Genomic DNA, 18,436 nt, shown 5'->3' on the forward strand with positions numbered 1-18,436 from the left:
GCCTGGCCGCCTCTCTGCCTCCCAGACCACAAGCAGATCTGAAGCCCTAGGATCTAATTATTTATCCACCATTAAATAGCTTGCTGGGCTTTCCTGGCAGCTCCGATGGTAAAGAATCTGCCTGCAAGGCAGGAGACGCTGCACTGTTTCATCACTGGGTCAGGAAGATCCTCTGGAGATGGGAACGGCAACCCACTCCAGAATTCCTGCCTGGAGAATTTCATGCACAGAAGAGCCTGGCGGGCTACAGTCCATGGAGTCACAAAGAGTCACATATGACTGAGTGACTAACACATACATACACGTGCACACACAAATAGCTTCACAACGGATGGATGGATGGAGAGACAGATGGAGAGATGGACGGGTGGATTAATGAAAAATAGAGGGATGGGGATGTGAGAACTGGTAAGATGTTGCAGTAACGGTTATCATGGTCACATCAACCCTTATCCCAAAAAGAATCCAGAGAAAACTCAAGGTCTACCATAGACCCGCTAGGTCTGGGACCACCATCCCAAAAGACAAGAACTCATGCAACTCTTGGTAGAAGAACCTAAAAGAACCCATGGGCCCTTACTCTCGAAAGGTCAAGACTGTCCTTTTCCACACCCCTCTCTCCACCAGGACACAGGACAGTGTCCAGGATAGAGTCACGCACGTTGCCAGACCTAACAAAACCGCACTTGCATTTGCCCAGGAGTAATTACTGAACGCCTACTGTGTGCTCAGCACAGTCATTTGCCGGCCAGCTGGCCAGCCTGCCCTGGCAGACTGCCGGCCCGGCCAGCCGACTGGCGGAGCCGTATCAGCTTACACAGCAGTTGGTGTTTCCTTTGCTGTAAATGCCCTTGTCTCGCTGGATGGAAGGAGCGTGTGATGATGACAGGGGTGGTCAGAATGATTTAGTCTCATCTCTGATGCACCCTGCCTGGGGAATCCTCATTGCCATCAGGTGGTGACAGCTTGTGGTTGTGGGTATTAAACAGCTCAGCTCCTTGTTTCAATAAGCATCATATAAAATTATTAAACAAGCAGATGAGAGACAAAAGGGTCAGCCTGATCTGTCTGGGGAAAGACTACCTGAGAACTGCTGACCCGGGCGGAAGGAAAATATATTGACATGCGTGTGTTCTCAGGGCGTCCCAGGTGTTAATTATGGAGGTGACTTGTGATCACGCCCCTTGAGTCCAAAGGGAAAGGATTCTTGAGTCTGTCTCCCCACTATTGTGGTTTGGGGGAAAGTAGTTTATTATCCTCTGAGGATAATAAAAGAAATACATCCCTACTTTAAAATATTTAGGCAATACATTTTAGGGAATATTTAGGGACGTGGGGCGGAGAAGGCAGTGGCACCCCACTCTAGTACTCTTGCCTGGAAAATCCCATGGATGGAGGAGCCTGGTAGGCTACAGTTCATGGGGTCGCTGAGAGTCAGACACGACTGAGCGACTTCACTTTCACTTTTCACTTTGATGCACTGGAGAAGGAAATGGCAACCCCCTCCAGTGTTTTTGCCTGGAGAATCCCAGGGACGGCGGAGCCTGGTGGGCTGCCGTCTATGGGGTCGCACAGAGTCGGACACGACTGAAACGACTTAGCAGCAGCAGCAGCAGGGAAGTGGGAAAAAAAGAAAGTAAAAATCACCCAGTAACCTCATTCCTGCAAAAATACAGCACTGATCTTTTCCTCCATCTTTGTTTCCTGTATATATTTTCCATAGCTGCGAAGATAACAGTAATTATTAAGAATAACTAGGGCTTCGCTGATGGTCCTTGCAATGCAAGGGACACTGATCCGATCCCCGGTCCGGGAAGACCCCACATGCCGTGGCAACTAGCCTAGGAGCCACAACTACCAAACCCTGGAGCCCTAGAGGTGACGCTCCGCAAGAGAAGTCACCACAGTGAGAAGCCATCGCAGCGAGAGCACCTCCCACTCACCCACCGCAACTAGAGAGAGCCTGGGCGAAGACACGAAGACCAAGCACAGCCGAAAAGTAATAAAAAAGAAAAACTAAATATGGGGAAAGAATCTAAAAGAAAAGAGTGGATATGTGTATGCACACCACTGATTCCCTTTGCTGCACACTAACAGCATTGTAAATCGATACTCTGAGAAAACGAATTACTAAATCTTAAAACAATATACACCAGGCATTGCTTTAAGTGCTTTACATCTATTTACACACTTAATCCTCCCTACAGCTCTACAAGGTAGGACTGTTGTTACGCCTATTTTACAGATGAGTAAACAGAGTCACAGAGAGATCAGGTTGGCTGAGTTTGCAGGACTAAGAGGCAGAGCTGGGGTTCCAACCATTCCTGCACGCCGTTCTCCTGTCTCAGGTCCAATTTATAGTCTCCTTTTTGTCTTCAGCATTATGACATATACACTTTCCCAAGGCAAGAGCTACAGAAACATTATTTTTAACGGTTGCTAAATATTCCAAGTCGATGGACTACAGTTTACTTAGTCATTTCTCTATTTTGGATATATATTTTTCTCCAAATTTTCAGGGTTCTGAAACCCTCTCCAGCACAGCAGTGAACGAACCCCCACAGAAGAGAGCCACTGCCTCCCACTCTTTCCCTTCCAGAGAACGCTCATCCCCACACAGCCCATCACCGCCTCACAAAGCTGGCCCCCGCTCCTCCCCAGGGCTTAGAAGCAACAGCTCCTGGTCCCCAACTCTCCACCCCATCCCCCGAGGCAGAAAGCTTGCAATCAGAATTATGCGCAGACTATATTACACCCTGGACCAAAAATATTACATTTCCACGCTTGCCTCAGCAAGACGGTGTGGGCACTGTGATGGACTGTGATGGCTCAGTGGACTGTGTCCCCTGCCTACCTGGGCAACACACCCCAAGTCTCCCAGCCTCGGCCTCCTCCTTGGAAACAGAAATACCAGTGGGACCCCTGCCTCCCTTGAACGGCAAGTGCTTGGTGGAGATCAGATGACATAATTGCCATAAAAAAGGCTTTCGAAACTGAAAAAGAGCTCTACATATGCAAGAGATTGTTATTATTATAGCATTAAGTCAACAGTGTTCCCTGAGGAGCTGCTGCGTGCCAGGCATTTGTGTGAAGCCCTGGGGACATGGAGACCCGCAAGAGAGCCCAGGGCCAACCCAGAGGGAAACACAGTCTGACGGTGGCAGACTGACCAGCAGCGACTCACAGAGGAGTGAGTGCTTGGGCAGAGAGGCGCATAGGGCTGCAGGAGCCCAAGTCAGGGAAGGCTTCCTGGAGGAGGTAACAACTCAGCTGAAATCTGGAGGATGCGTTTGGCAAGATGAAAAGGGGTGGGAGGCTTCAGAGAACAGCATATGCAAAAGTGCGGAGACAGAAAAAGAATGACATTCTGGAAAGAACAGCGTGGCCAGGGCGTAGCGGGTTTCTGGAGAAGTGGAAGGAGAGGAGGTTTGTGGTCCACACCAAGCATCTGCTCTTTTAACTGCTGCTGATCCTGTAACCGTTGAGGGGATGAAGAAGGGGCGGCACGACCCACGCCCAGCAAGCAGCACCACCCTTTCTCCAGCCTAAAGGCCGCAGAGCATCAGGGGACCGGGCCCGGAGGAGATGGTCTGGGATTTACAGGTGCCACTCTTCATCAAGCCGAACAGGGCAGGGTTTAGAGGCCTCCTCCCAAGCCTCTGCACACCCTCGCAGATCCCCATCCCCGCCTACCAGCTCCACCGCATCCCCGGGATACCCCAAAGCTCAAACTTGATGGATTCCCCAAGAAGTTCAGGCAAAGAACCTACTAAGGTGCTGGGTATTCATTATTATCGCCTTTAAACCTTTCCAGGACTTCCCTGGTGGCTCAGACGGTAAAGCATCCGCCTACAACGTGGGAGATCCGGCTTCGATCCCTGGATCAGGATGATCCTATGGAGAAGGAAATGGCAACCCACTCCAGTACTCTTGCCTGGAAAATCCCATGGACGGAGGAGCGTGGCAGGCTACAGTCCATGGAATCGCAGAATCAGACACGACTGAGCGACTTCACTTTAATCTTTCCAGCAAGCCTGTGAGACCTGGATTCCTGGTCCCATTTCACCAATGAGGGCCAGAAAAGTCAAGTAATAGGCACTCGTGAAATGAAAGTGTGTTTAGGATTCAAGGTGATGTAGGCATCAGAGGTGGAGATTGCAGCCTCTGAACAAGTCCCCACCTGGCTGCTCCCAGGCCGGGCTGAGATTGGCACCTCGAGCAAGGAGCCTGACGGCACAGCGGCTTGGGCAGGGGACTCGTCTGACGCCACATCTGCCTCTCCCAAGGCCCTGCAGGTAGGGGACCAGGGTCAGATTAAATAAGTATCTCTCCGCACTCACCAGGGGATGTGGTACAAACCCCATCCCAGGCCCTAGACACATTCTCGCACAGACTGCCTTCCGGGTTTGGTTCAAGTCCAAGAAGCTAGTCCTTCCCGGCTCAGCTGGGACTCCAGGGAAACCCCAAACCGCTTGCCCTCTGGGCATCTCAGAAATGCTCCCACACAAGCTCCCTTCCTGCCAGCGCAAGAGCCAGGCTCTAGGGGCCTGGAGGAGAAGAAACCACCCAGCGGCTTCCTCGGCCAGAAGGCAAGGGAGGCAGGAACTGCTCTGTGTCTGCAAGCGAGATCCTCAACCTTTCTGCGCCTGGGTTTCTTCACAAGGGCAGGAGGGTCACAGGCCCACTGAAGTGCATTGGAGGATTTATGTATTTCCTGCTCAACAGTTATTTAGACGCTGTTCTAGATGCTGGTGGGCTTCCCTACTGGCTCAGATGGTAGGGAATCCGCCCACAATGCAAGAGGCCCAGGTTCGATTCTCGGTTGGAGAAGATCCCCTGGAGAAGTGCATGGCAACCCATTCTAATATTCTTGCCTAGAGAATCCCATGGACAGAGGGGCCTGATGGGCTGCAGTCCACGGGATTGCCAAGGGTCAGAGAGAGAGAGGGAAACAAGCGAAACACCATCCTCGGGAGCCTCCTGTTCTCTGATGCCTCTGTTCAATGGAGACTGTAATAGTGCCTTTCTCACGGAGTTGTTGCGGGGATTAAATAAATGAGTATCTGCAAAGAGCTTAATATAGGGGTTGGTGCTTTAAAAGTGTCTGCAGAAGCTGACTGTTAGTAGGAGTAATACCCTCCTCCCTGGGTTATAAGAATTAGATGAGATCATATCTGTAAAGTACTAGGGTGTGACCAGCTACTTCCTCAAACACCAGCCAGTATAATCAGCCCATTTTAGGGAGGGGGGCACTGAGGCATGAGACTGAGGGACTTGCCCCAAACCTCACTTTGGTTCCTGGTAAAGGCTCTTAAGCACATTCTAAACCAAGAGTTCTCAGCTTCGGTGCGCTCGGGGCTGGATGGTTCTGGGCGCCATAAGAAGTTTAACAGTATCCATGCCCCCTACCCACGGACCCCAGAGCTCTACCCTCCTCCCACGCTGTCTCAACCACAAAGGTCTTAGGACACCGCCAAATGGCCCCTGGAGGGCAAAATTGTTTTCCAACCCCCAGGAGAAGCCCTGCTCTAAAGTGACCCTTGAGCTCACATTTCAAGAACCGCCCCCTCTTCCCCGCCCCAGATCTGACCCGAACGCCCCTCCTCCCCCCAGCGCCAACATAAATGCCCTGTTCCAACCACCCTCCCAGAGAACCCGCCCTTTCTCAGGCAAACCTCAAACTTGCCAGCCTCCCTCCCTCTGCTCCGGGTCTTCCCCACCTCGCGCCCATCTGAGGCCCAGCTGAAGCCCTACCCACTCACAGAAAGACCTCTCAGGGCCCTAGACCTTGCTGTCTGTGCCCAGCCCTCCAACTCCTATCACAATCAGTCACCAACCTGTCTGTGCTTGCCTGCTCCCTGGGCCCTACCCCCACCCCACTCCAGACAGAAGCAATTGGAGGGCAGGAGCTGTACCCGACTCCTCTGTGTCCCCAGCACCCAGCACAGCGCTAGGCAAAGGGAGAGGCTCACTGCCCTGTGCGCATGGCCACTCACGGGTGCCACTGGCCCTCAGACTAAGGTCAGCATCACCTCACTCTGCTTAGCAGTGGCTGAGAGTTAAGGGCGAGAGTCATCCTCGGACTGCTCCTACTTGTGGCTCCTTCCTGACTGTAGACAGGATAGTAAAGTCCTCCAGGCCTCAGCTTCTTCATCTGTGAAATGGGAATAATGTACCATGTTGATAGGCAGCACTGCTGGGCCAATCAAATGCTCCTGACTCCTAACCCAGAGCTAGCTCGCGCGCCCGCTCTCTCTCTCTCTCTCTCTCTCTGTCTCTCTCTCTCTGGTTTACAGGTCAAGGATGCCCAGGGGAGGCTGCCGCCTGAGGTGGGAAGTTTCTGCCCTAAGTTCCCCCTGAGGCCTGACCATCGAACTCCACCCCCAACCCGGAATGGGGGAGGAAGAGGGGCTGCTGCGAACTAGGACGTGAACAAGCCGCGGGGGCAGGGAGGGCGGAGGCCGCCGGGGAGTCCGCCAGACACGGTAAATAATTCACGCAGATGAACTGGAGATAAAGTGCGGCTTCGTGGGGGATTGAGTTCAGGTCGGAGGAGGCTCAGACGGCTGCAGGGCGCTTGTGGTCTGCCCTGTCCGAGAGGGGAGAAGTAATGCGGCTCGGTCTGCCGGGAAAACGCGGCCCCAGGTGCCCGGCCCAGGCCACTCCCTGTCGGTGGCGGGAGCTCCCCGGAACTGCCCCGCGGGGCGACCGGCCTCGGCCGGCGGCCTCCGCCCAGCCGTCCCCATGGCAACCGGCTGGCCTGGTCCAGGGTTCACCGCCAACCGGATCAGCCTCCCCTCCCCCAAGGGAGGATGGGCGTCGTAGGCCCAGAACCTTGCTGCTCTCCAGGCTGCCGGGAGCGATGCAAAGTTGCCTTCTACCCTCTGCTTTTACTGGAGCTCTTGGGCTCAGCCTCCCTGTGTCAGTGCCAGCTCCACGACTGTCTGGCTGGGCCGCCTTAGGCAGGTGACTTCACTGCTCTGTACCTCGATTTCCCTTATCTGGAAAATGGGAAGAATAATAGTAACTCCCTCCTAGTGTTGTTGCGAAAAGTAAATGAATTAAATACAAAGTGTAGAACCTGGCCTAGAGCCAGCACCTGGTAAATATTGCTTTCCAAATTGGGTACAGGAGCCCCAGAGCCGCAAAATGCCTGAACCCTGCGAGGAGCAGCACAGGGTGTTACTGACACATTTGTGGTCGGGACGCTGCTGCCAGTCTTTTCCAGGACACCCACTGCGGATGCTGGCGGCATGCTCTTGGTGTTCCCCAAGGATTTCCTAAGCTTCCTGTGGGCCCACCCACCCCTTCTCAACCTCTTGAGGCTTTGGCGTCACCAGATGGTCATTGACCAGACTCTGAGGTCTCTGAAGGCCAGAAGAAGCCTTGTTTTCGTCAGCCCTGTCTTCCCAGTGCCAAGCATAATACCCTCCCCACCCCACCCCTGGCAGTTCAGTCCTTGAATGAATAGGGATTTAATTAATTAATTAGTTAATTTCCTCTACCCAAACACCCGCCTGGACCATGCTCTTTTAGCCCTCAGCCACGGGGCTGTCTGTCTCTGCAGACATTTATTTCCCTGAACAACTTTTGGTCATCACTGCCTGACCCCGCCCACCCAGCCCCCATCACCGCTCTGCTAGGATTTCCCATGGCCCATTTCCCAGGTCCGCCTGGCCTCCCCGACCTCCCTTCCCCTCTAGTGACCCTTTGTCCTCAAACAGCTGCTTCTGGGACGAGGACCTTCCTCCAAACCCGTGGGTGTGTGCAATCAACCAAGTCCACATCTCAGAGAGGGAGGGTGGGCTCAAGGTGGGGGCCCAGTGCCGGCAAGGTGGGACTGTCTTTCTGGGACTCCCGGTCCCTCTGGAGAAGCGACTAGGGCCCATGGACACAGGCTGTCTGTCCCTGGGGGCCACCCCGCAAGCTCCAGCCCTGTCTCCCAGCTGCCAGGTTTCCCCGGATACAGCCCGGTCGCTGAGGATTTATTTTTGCATATGGTTTGGGAGAATCTCTGTTTCTGGAATAATGACAACCTTCCCCCCCGCCCCACCGCCTTCCCTCCAATAGGCAGATTTTATAAACCAGAGCAGCTGCCTGAAGGTTTCCAAGAGAAAATTCTGCACAGTTTCTAATCAGGGTGACAGCTCTCCCTCCACAGGAAGTTGCTTTTATTAATTTTGTTTAATCTTTTTCTCTTTTTTTGTAAGGCTCCATCTATCGGTTATCAGGCAGCACCTTGGGTCTCGTGGTGCTTTTGTTTTTCCCCATTTTGCCTGAAACTCATGATTCCATCTAAACCCCAGTGGACTTGCCCAACACAGGGGCAACATCAATCAGCTGAAAAGTGGGTCACGCATATCGCCTAGGCAGAAAAATCCCAATAATTTATGGAGATACTCCCCTCTCTGGGCTTCCCTGGTGGCTCAGCTGGTAAAGAATCCGGCAATGCGGGAGACCTGGGTTCGATCCCTGGGTTGGGAAGATCCCCTGGAGAAGGGAAAGGCTACCCACTCCAGGATTCTGGCCTAGAGAATTCCATGGACTGTAGAGTCCATGGGGTCGCCAAGAATTGGACACGACTGAGCGACTTTCACTTTCACTTTCACTCCCCTCTCTAGGAGAGGGAACATAACTTCCCAGCCCTTAAGTGGGCCAGAATGAGTTCCTTCCAAAGAGCACTGTACGGAAACTGGAAGGAAATGAGTAATTTTGCCGTGGAGGATACCTGACAAGTGCTGCCTCAGCCAGGTGATCAAGGTCAGCATCAACAGTATCCATTATGTTGATAGCGTGTACCCTTGATGGGCTTCCCGGGTAGCTCAGCTGGTAAAGAATCCTTCTGCAATTCAGGAGACCCTGGTTCCATTCCTGAGTCGGGAAGTTCCCTTGGAGAAGGGATAGGCTACCCACTCCAATATTCCTGGACTTCCCTGGTGGCTCAGTTGGTAAAGAATCTGCCTGCAATACGAGAGACCTGGGTTTGATCCCTGGGTTGGGAAGATCCCCTAGAAGAGGGTATGGCAACCCACTCCAGTATTCTTGCCTGGAGAATCCCCATGGACAGAGGAATTTGGTGGGCTACAGTCCATGGGGCTGCAAAGAGTCGGAAACCACTGAGCGACTGAGCACATAGCACAGCCTTGAGAGGATGTGATGAGAACGACTTCATTTACCTCCATGGTCTTCCTCTCAAAACCCATAACCCCAGTGGAAGCATGAGAAAAGCTCAAACAAACCGCAACTGAGGGACAGCCTACAAAATACCTGAGCAGGACTCCATCAAAAACAAGGAAAATCTGAGAAATGCTCACAGCCAAGAGAAGCCTAAGGAGACACGATGACTTAATGTTACGTAGTATCCTGGGTGGAATCCTGGAACGGGAAAGGACATTAGGTAAAAACGAAGGAAATCCGAACGAAGGGTGGATTTACAGTTCATAGTCCTGTGCCCGTGTTGGTTCCTTGGTTGTGAAATGTCATATCATGGAAATGTCAGATGTGGAGAGAACAAATTGGGTTGGGGGTACTTGGCAACTCTCTACTACCTTCATAACTTCTCTGTAAATCTAAAACTATTCTAAAGTAAAAGTTTGTATTTTTTAAAAGTGGATCCCATGTTTGGGTTTCAGGCAGTCCCCAAGACCCAGTTTTCTTAGCTTCCTTCTTTTTGCCAGCAAGTAGGATCTGAGCTGCTGATTTGGGGGATCTCCAAGCTCCTGGCTCCCAACCTCATTGCCATGGCAACTGTCATCATTTCTCAAGCCTAGGGAAAACTCCCATTTCTTCACCATCGGATGCTCAGTTAGCCTCGCACAGGACCCGCCCCAAGGTGGGTGCTAAGTCAGTATTTGTCAAGTGAATGAAAACCTTGGAGGACCTGTTGATGGAGGGGATCCAAGCAGAAAGTTAAACTCTTTCCTTCCCAGGGCAGGAAGTCAGTATCTGCTAGCCTCCATCCAGAGAAGGAAGGCTTCTGGCAGTCTGGTTGGAAGGGGATAGGAGACTCTTCTCAACTGCCTTTGGAGAGCACGCACACAGGTTTACTTAGGATCGTATTGATTGGGGTGCTTTGGGGAACTGATGGGGTAATGAGAGGCAAGAGGAGTCCTCTACCCTACCCACTCCGGGTTCACCTCCCCTCACCTCTGTCCCCTTGGAGTATCAGCCCTGGGGTGCCAAAAACCATCTGCAAAGAAGCTTCACATACTGCGAACTGCTTGCTAGGTCTTGAAAGTCCATTGCCTGGCACGCAGTAGGCATCTCTTGTGCAATCATGTGATGACTGCCATTTGTAAGGCACCAGGCCCTGCGCTTGGGTGGAGTGGGAGTTCCTGTTTAATCCTTTGTGCCTTTGGCACTATCCCATTTTCCAGAAGAAACAGAGGCCCTAAGAGCTTGAGAAACTGGCCCTGAGTCTCAACGAGAAAGTATATGAGAGGTTTCAAATTCAAGTCACCCAAGTCCCAAACTCATGCCCTCTGCGTGCCCAGGAGCCACCCTGAAATCTACCCCTTCTTTAAAAAAAAAAAATATTTATTTGGCTGTGTCAGATCTTAGCTCGGCACACAGGCTCTTTGCCTGGCACGTGGTATCTTTCCCTGCAGCACAGGTTGATTCTCTAGTTGTGGCACACGGGCTTGGTTGCCCCAAGGCATGTAGGATCTTAGTCCCCCAACCAGGGATCAAATCCTCATCCCCTACGTTGGAAGGTGGATTCTTAACCCCTGGACCACCAGGGAAGCCCGAAGTCTACCCCTTCTGCTAGGTCCTGAGGGCCAAGAACCAGCTGCCTGCTGTCTGCAGAGGTACCCTCACTCACCCCTTCATTCGTGGCCTCCAGACCCGCAGTAATTTTTGAGTCTCTTTCTTTTAAAACTGAGTTTGCCAATTTCCCCCTTACAGGTGCTTTTGGATTTTCCTTCAGGCTGTCAGCCTGGACAGGCCAAGGAGGTGGAATCCAGAGAGCTGGATGCTTATTACAAGCATTCAGTTAGTGAAGTTGGAATAATGCAACCCCGGATGTTTGATTCATGCCTGGAGGCTTCAAGACACCCTCCCCCACCTCAGACCTTGAGTGGCCTTTTCTATATTTATTGCTACCTAACCAACCAGATACTTCGAACATATCCCGCACTTGGTATAATTCGATATCTGCCCAGTCCCCAAAGTACCTTCTCAACAAATGTTTGCCCCAATGTTCCAGTGTATTTAAAAGATTTATATCCTTCTTGCGCTTGGGAAGGGCAGATTCAGCCTTCCCAGCTTGAGAATCCTGCCTTGGCAAAGGGGAAGGCCTCCAGCAGGAACATTTTGATACATCACTTATCAAGAAGACCAGAGCCTTGCCCGAGGGCTCGCGGGCTCCCCGCTTCCCAGCAGAGGGCAGCTCCAGATCTTAGCTGACCGCATCCCAGCCCTGCCTCCCTCTGACCCCTGATGCAGTTATCTGTTGTCAGAATAGCGGGAGAGCCCAGGCTGAGAAGAATCAACCAACAAAAGAATCTTTAAGGCTGAAGGACAATGGCTGCAGCTGGGACTGAGCCTGGGGTCAGATGACTCTGTATCCCCATCCTGGAGCCTGGACTCTGGGTTCAAGTGTGCTTCATGACTTACTAGCCGAGCGACTTCGTGTGTGCATATGTGTGCATACTCGCTCAGTCATGTCTGACTGCGGCCCTTTGGACTGCAGCCCGCCAGGCTCCTCTGTCCATGGAATTTCCCAGGCAAGAATCCTGGAGTGGGTTATCATTTCCTTCTCCAGGGGATCTTCCCGATCCAGGGATCGAATACACGTCTCCTGTGTCTCCTGCATTGCCGGCAGAGTCTTTGCCCATGGAGCCACGGTGAGTGACCTCGTACAAGACACCTAATGCCCCTCCCAGCCCTGGTTTCTCCTGTCTCATCAGGACATGGTTCATAGAGCTGTGGTAAGCCTGGCATACAGTAAAAGCTCAACGAGTGCAGATGTTGTGCCGTCCTTTTCGCCCCTCTGAGGTGTCGAGTCCCTCACCTACTGAAGAGACAGAAGGGCTGTAGGTTTCCAGGGTTGCTGGGCTTGGATTCTGTGAGGCTCAGAAAGGAGGGTGTTTCGTAATTGCATGGTGCTTTGATCACGTAAGTGGTAATTACTCCTGGGTGCGGACAGAGACCTACCTTCTGAAAGAATCTTTTCCTTTGGCTCTTACCCCTCTTGGCAAATTGCTGCTGCTCAGAGGGTGGGCCCGCCCCCTAACTCTCCAGAGCTGGGCTCCCCGGTGCCTAAAGGTGATCAGCTCTGAGCCCTGGGATTCTCTGGGGTCAGGAGGGACGAGGGCCAGGTTTGGGAACAGAGTCTCGCCCCTGGGAAGATCAAGCTGGCACCCCCACCCCCCACCGGCATCCTGAAGGCCCCGCCAGCTCCACTTGGCCTGCCATTCCCGATTATGACAGATAGGGACTCCGAAGGGTTCCCCCGCCTCCCCAGGCTCTGGGCCTCCACTTCCTGAGAAGCGGGATGAGCCACCCCCCCCACCCCCGCCACTCCCCACAGGCCCTCTGGAACTCCTCTTCCTCCCCGCTCCCCCCAGGCCTGTCTTACCTGATGTCTGAGTCACACTCAGGCTCCTGCCACCAAGATCTGTGTTGTGACTCCCTGGCAGACAGTTTTACAACAAACACATTAAAAGCTCCCCGCACTGGAACTCCTGGATGCTGAACAGCCCAGGAGGAAAAAAAAACAAAACTCTCCCGGCCTTTCTTCAGCCAAAATCTTTCTCCGAACCCCTCCTCCCCTAAGGGCCTGCTCCACTGCGATTAACTGTCCTGAGTCCAACAAGGGGCTGAGAATTTTTTTCATAAGGAGACTTTCTGAGCAGCAATTGGAGGAGGGCCGCAGAGTCTGGGAAGCCTGAGACAATGGAATCGGGCTGTGGGCCTCAGAGGACCAGGCTCTTCCCTCCAGCAAGGACCTGGGGACTTGGGAAGGCAAAGGTGCCAGGAAAGAGCACAGCTCCCCCTCAGTCCCACCTTTGAAGAGGGGTGGCCCATGATGGATGGTCTGGGCATCTCATGCTGAGTGCTACTGTGCGCTGGGTGCTGTGTTCATCCTCCCATCAACCTTTGAGGTGGGAGCTGCATTATTCCCATTTCACAGATTTGAAAACTGAGGCTCCAAGAAGTGAAGTGTGTGTTAGTCACTCGGTCGTGTCCGACTGTTTGCGACCCCATGGACTGTAGCCTGCCAGGCTCCATGGGATTTTCCAGGGAATACTGGAGCGGGTTGCCATTCCGTTCTCCAGGGGATCTTCCCGACCCAGGGGTCAAACCCGGCCTGGATCTCCTGCATTGCAGGCAGATTCTTTACTGTCTGAGCCACCAAAAACGAAGAGACTTGCTTGAATGCCTAGAGCCAGGAAGTGAAAGGAGCTGGGATTTGAATCCAAGTCTGCCCGCCTCCAAACTTTGCCTTTCACAAGACTGACTCCCTGCCAGCCAACACACCCCACCAGGGAAGCCTCAGGGAAGCGGGGAGAGCCCAACGCAAATCCAAATCCAAATCGGATGCACTTGCCCTTAGGGGATGGCCTTGCCAATCCAGCTCGTCTTTTCTGTCATTTGAGCCCAACCCACGGTGGCCTCCACACCGCCTCTTTGCCTCTCCAACCAAAGCTACTGTCCCCTCCTCCCTTCTCCAGCCAGCAGAGACAAAAAGCAAGTCCCCCCTTCCCTCCCAACCGAAGCTGAGAAAAGAGAGCAGTGAGACACAGGAACAGTTCTTTTATTGTACATTGGAGAAATAGCCCTGTGTGCTGGTTAAAGGTGCAACATACAGAATATCGAATTAAGAAAAGAGGGGACAGCAGGGTAGGGTAAGGAAGAAACCTCTCGAGGTCCAAAGTTGCAACAACAACAACAAAAAATGGTAGAAGATTTCCTCACGCAAGAGGCATTTTTGCAAATACCATGCAAAACAGGCAGCTGGTGTGCCTTAAGAGAACCCCTATAAATAACAGAAAAAGACACTCCAAGCATTCCTTTACGTGGACTCAGAGCACAGGGAAAAGAAAAGAAACCAAAATGCCTTTTGGCATTTCAAGATATTTGGCACTCTTGTGATTACATTTTTTTACAGTCCATTAAAGAGAATAAACTGACACAATATTAGAGGAAAAAACAGGCTGCTCACACAACAGACTGCAGGGAGAGGTTAGAAAAAGCTCAAGCATTTTTTTTTTCTTTGCTTTTTTTATGTGTTTTTTTTTTCCTGACATATAAAATGTGTTCGTTTGCATTAACTTGGGCAAATAGCTTGTAGCAACAAAGAAACACCAGCTTTACAATTCATTTTAAAATAAAGCAAGGATTCCTTCTATGCATGATTCCTTAAAAAAGTTCTCTTCTTGTTTTAAACACACTCTTGATAACTTCAAAAGATGACCAAAATAGGATGGTATATCTATAGAGATCATTTTCTGATTTGTTTTGTACATCCAAAGATAACATAAAAAAAAATAACTGGACAGCATTTCACATCCAAGTGCACAGAATCATTTTTGCAAGATTAAATAATGTAAACATTGGGAACAGCCAAATCAGCGAAGAATGCCAACACCCCAAAACACCCGGTGTTGCTTCATTATTTAAGTGGTTCAAAATCCAGATCTATAATTGCGCAATATTCACTGTATATAAAAAGAAATGGATATTAACTTTGACAAATAGCTGCAACTGAGACTTCTTTTTATTTCTTTACATGTGTGTATATAGTGATTTCTTTAATTTTTAAAAATTTTTTTTCACTTTTATTTTTGCAAAGGAGCCCAGAGCCTTCTCCTTCTCACGCCTCATCTGTCTCCCGGCCTGACACGGATACAGGTTGTTGACTTCCTCGCGGGTAGCAAGCTAGTAATCAATTTCAAAGTGCTTTCTCTTTTCATGCTCTTTTGCCAATAACTGTTAACCGCCGGTCTCACTCTTATTCTCTCCCTTAACTCATTGTCTTTGGGGGAGTTAGACACCAGGAGGTGCCTTGTCTGTCATATTTTTCAGCACGTCATCAATCCTATCATCTTCAATAACAACTGCAAAAAAATGGGGAGAAAAGCAGAAGTGAGCGCTCTTACTTGGGCCTAGCGGGGGGTCTCCGACAGGCAGAGACGGAGGGAAAGAGAGGGAGGGGGCTCCAAGCTCGCCGAACAGCCCCATCCTCCTCATCTCAGCCAGGGGTCCCTCTCTGGCTTTCCTCTGACCCACCTCTACCCCGAGGCTGCGTCCCAGCACGGTTCTGAGAACAGGAAGCCGAAAGGGCACAAAACCCGCAGCCCTGCCTGCAGCCCGGGCGCGCACCAGCCTGGTTCTCACCCCCACGGCATCCCCACCGCCACTCATCCTGGAGGGCGCATCTCTTTCGAAAGAAGGCTCCGGGGTCAGAAAGAGGGCTGGGACCCTGCCCAGGTGCCCCGAGCGCCGCGCGGGGGCAGCCAAGGCGGGGTTGGGGAGGGGGGGCGGTGTTCAGAGGTGCGCGAGCCAGCGGGGACGTCAGGGGCCCGGTCACACAGCCCGTCGGGGGTTCAGGCTTCGCTGGGGCCAGGCCCCCCACCCACCCCCCACGCCCCTCCGCGCTGCCTGCTGGCGGACTTGTCCTCTCCGCACTCGCCGCTCCCGAGGTGAGAGCCTCTCTTCGCTGCCGGCTGGGGGCTCTCCCGCCTCTCCGCATCCGCCTCTCTCTCCATCTCTGCCTAGCCTGCCCATCCTCGGTCTCTCCATCACCTCCCAGCGCGACGGGCACCTGTCGAGGTCTCCAGGCCTCTCTCTCTGTGTCCGGGGTGTCAGTCGCCCTCATTGTTTCAGCGGCTCCTGCGTCCCCCCTAGACTCGCGTCCCCGGCTCGCGGTCTCCCCGGCTCTGGCTCGCTCTCTCCCGAGCTTTGTCTCGGGCTCTGCTCTTCCCGGCCTCCCCCTGCCTCCGCCCGCGGCTTCCCTCCCTGTCTCTGTGCCTCGGTCTCTCCCGGCGACTGTCGGTCTCCCTCTTGGTCCCCGCGCCTCTGGAGCTCCTCTTGGAGCCTCGCCGAGTCCCCGTCTCTCCCGGGCTTTTCCAGCTCCCGCGCCGAGCGCCGGGGCTCCGCAAACCCCCTCCCCCTGCCAAGTAACAATGAAAAGCCCCTGCGATCCGAAAGCCCCTCGTATTCCCCGCAGGAACTGGGCCTACCCCCGCAGTCCCCTCGCCGTCCCCTGGGGAGCCCTAGGACTCCCCCCCCCAACACACACACACACACACACACACACACACACACACGGGTTGTAGATGGAGTGCAGCTGCAATTACATTGCGCAAAAGGGGGCAAGGGATAGAAATCAGAACGCAAACTTTGGCACGGTCAAGGACCTGGGAAAACCTTTCGGCCCCCTGCGGCAGCGAGTGGCCGCCACGCCCCCTGGGTGACCCCAAACGCGGATCAGGCTGAGGGGGAGGGGTTCCCAAGGCCAGCCGGAGCTGGACCCGCAGTGCGGGATCCCCCACCCCCCACTCCCCGCAATTCTGCGCGACGAGATTTTAGTGGGTCGGAACGGTCCCCCGGGTGCTGGAAACCCTAGCGAACCGCCACCAGGCCGGGGTGCCCGAGAAACGGGTATCGGGGAATGGGGCGCGAACTCACCCCGCTTGCTCCGACCGATTTGGCCCAGCTTGGGCGGCCGCTTGTTCTGCCCGGCGCCGAAGAAGTTGTTGGTGTCCTGCAGGCGGCAGGAGAAGACCTGGCCCACGTCGCCGCCGTCGCCGTAGGGGCTCAGCTTCTCGTCGCCGTAGGGCAGCACCTCCGACATGGTCGCGTCCGGGGGCTCCGCGGCGGCACCTCCTCCGCCCGCGTCCCCGCCCGCGGCGGACAGGGTCAGCGGCACTGGGGCCGGGGCCGGCCGGCCGGGGACGGCCCGCGAGCTGCGGCGGCGGCTGCGGCGGCGCCGGCGAGAGGCCCGGGGCGGCGGTGGGGTGGTGGTGGGGTGGGGGCGCCGCTGGATCGGGAGCGCGCCGCCGGCCCGAGCGACCCCGCCAGCGCCCGCGGCTGCGCTGCGCTGCGCTCCGGCTCGGCGCGCCGGGGAATGCTGCTCCGGGAGAGGCGAGCGGGACTCACATCCTCGGCGCGCTCGGGCGCGGGGCTGCGGCCGGGCCGGGCGGGGCCGAGAGCCGGAGGCGGGGGGGAGGCTGTGCCGGCGAGCCCCGAGGGCGCGGGGCCGAGAAGGGCGCACCCCGGGGAGCCGGGCGGGCCGGTCCTGCGGCGGCGGCGGCGGCGGCGGCGGCGCCGGTTCGGGGAGGCTGACTGGGGAGCTGCGAGCGGCGGGGCTGCGAGGGGCGGAGGGGGAGGGGAGCGAACGAGGAGGGAGGGCACGGGGGGCGGGAGGCGGGGGGCTGGAGAGGATGCCCGGAGGGAGGGGGGAGCGAGAAACCCGGAGGGAGACGCGGGGAGAAGCGGAGACGCAGAGAGAATGGGAGGCAGGGGGACTGACCGAAAGAGACAAGGAGAGGAAGGAAAGAGAGAGGCGGCGAAGCAGGGGCGGAGGGAACGTCCAGCTCGGGATCCGAGAGGCCGGGGGGCGACAGGAGAGGGGGATCGCCAGGCAGAAAAAGGGAAGGAGGAGAGGAAGAGGGAGCAGGAGGCGGCTGGGACCCGGAGTCAGCCCGCGAGCGAGATATGCCGGCCGCGGCGCGGAGGCGAGGCCGGGGGGGAGCGCGGGGAGGAGCGGACCCGGGCCGCGGGGAGCGATCCCTGGAAGCCGGGCGACGTCACGGGGCCGCGGCTAGCTTCCTGCCCCCGCCCCCGGCACCCGCGTCCTGCCCGCGCCGAGGGGGCCCCCGGTGAGCCCCGCCCCGGCTCGGCGGCCTCCGGGAGCCTCCTTCCCGCCCGCCCCCCCGCACCCCCTCCTGCGAGTGTTTACCCGGTCCCGAGCGGGTGCGCGGCGGCTGCGCGCGGGACCAACCCCCCGGCTCTGCCTCCAGCCGGGGGCCGGGGAGGGGGGCAGTGGGGGGGTGTTCCGGGAGCGGGGGGGGCAGGGGGCCCACGACGCGCACACGGGGAAGGACAGATGGGTGCAGGTCTCCCTGGAGGCCAGAGACTGGGCCAGAAATCGGAAGGCACCGGCGACCTGTGGACCCATCTCCCCCGCCGGCGCCAACCGGGGAGCCCCTTGCCCCCATCACCACGGGACCACTTTAGACTCTCGGGGCTCGGCCCCTTGTGCCTCGCACTCGCCCTGGAAGGCCCCGCTCCCTGCCGGGGCTCTGGACTGGGGCCGCCGCGGGGCCTCGGGGTGGAGGCGGAGGTGGGGTGGCCCCGCCTCCCCGAGGAGAGGGGAGCGCCTCATTACGCCGGGCTTGCCCGGGATGCCCGGCCCTTGGCGCCCGCTGCCTTCTCTAGGGACGTCCCGGGCCTCCAGCCCTCTGCCCTCGGGGACCTCCCTTCCAGC

At 55.3% G+C, this 18,436-nt stretch overlaps 1 protein-coding gene across 1 annotated transcript; it reads right to left on the reverse strand.

Moving 5' to 3' along the window:
* Positions 1-13,743: 13,743 nt before the first annotated feature.
* On the reverse strand, positions 13,744-17,768 carry CAMK2N1 (calcium/calmodulin dependent protein kinase II inhibitor 1). Its single transcript, XM_005905213.3, has 2 exons — positions 16,636-17,768; positions 13,744-15,062 (listed from the first exon to the last, which is right to left on the reverse strand). The coding sequence occupies exons 1-2, from the start codon at positions 16,799-16,801 to the stop codon at positions 14,992-14,994; spliced, it is 237 nt and encodes a 78-aa protein (XP_005905275.1). The 5' UTR covers positions 16,802-17,768; the 3' UTR covers positions 13,744-14,991.
* Positions 17,769-18,436: the final 668 nt, after the last annotated feature.

Source organism: Bos mutus, chromosome 2 (genome assembly GCF_027580195.1).
Source record: "Bos mutus isolate GX-2022 chromosome 2, NWIPB_WYAK_1.1, whole genome shotgun sequence".
NCBI lineage: Eukaryota > Metazoa > Chordata > Mammalia > Artiodactyla > Bovidae > Bos > Bos mutus.

What these genes read in the sequence shown, in the direction of transcription:
- CAMK2N1 (XM_005905213.3), bottom strand. Translation starts at nt 16,801, where the DNA reads ATGTCGGAGGTGCTGCCCTACGGCGACGAGAAGCTGAGCCCCTACGGC. An exon ending in AATCGGTCGGAGCAAGCGGG is followed by an intron (nt 15,063 to 16,635) that starts GTGAGTTCGCGC and finishes ATTTTTTTGCAG; the next exon opens with TTGTTATTGAAGATGATAGG.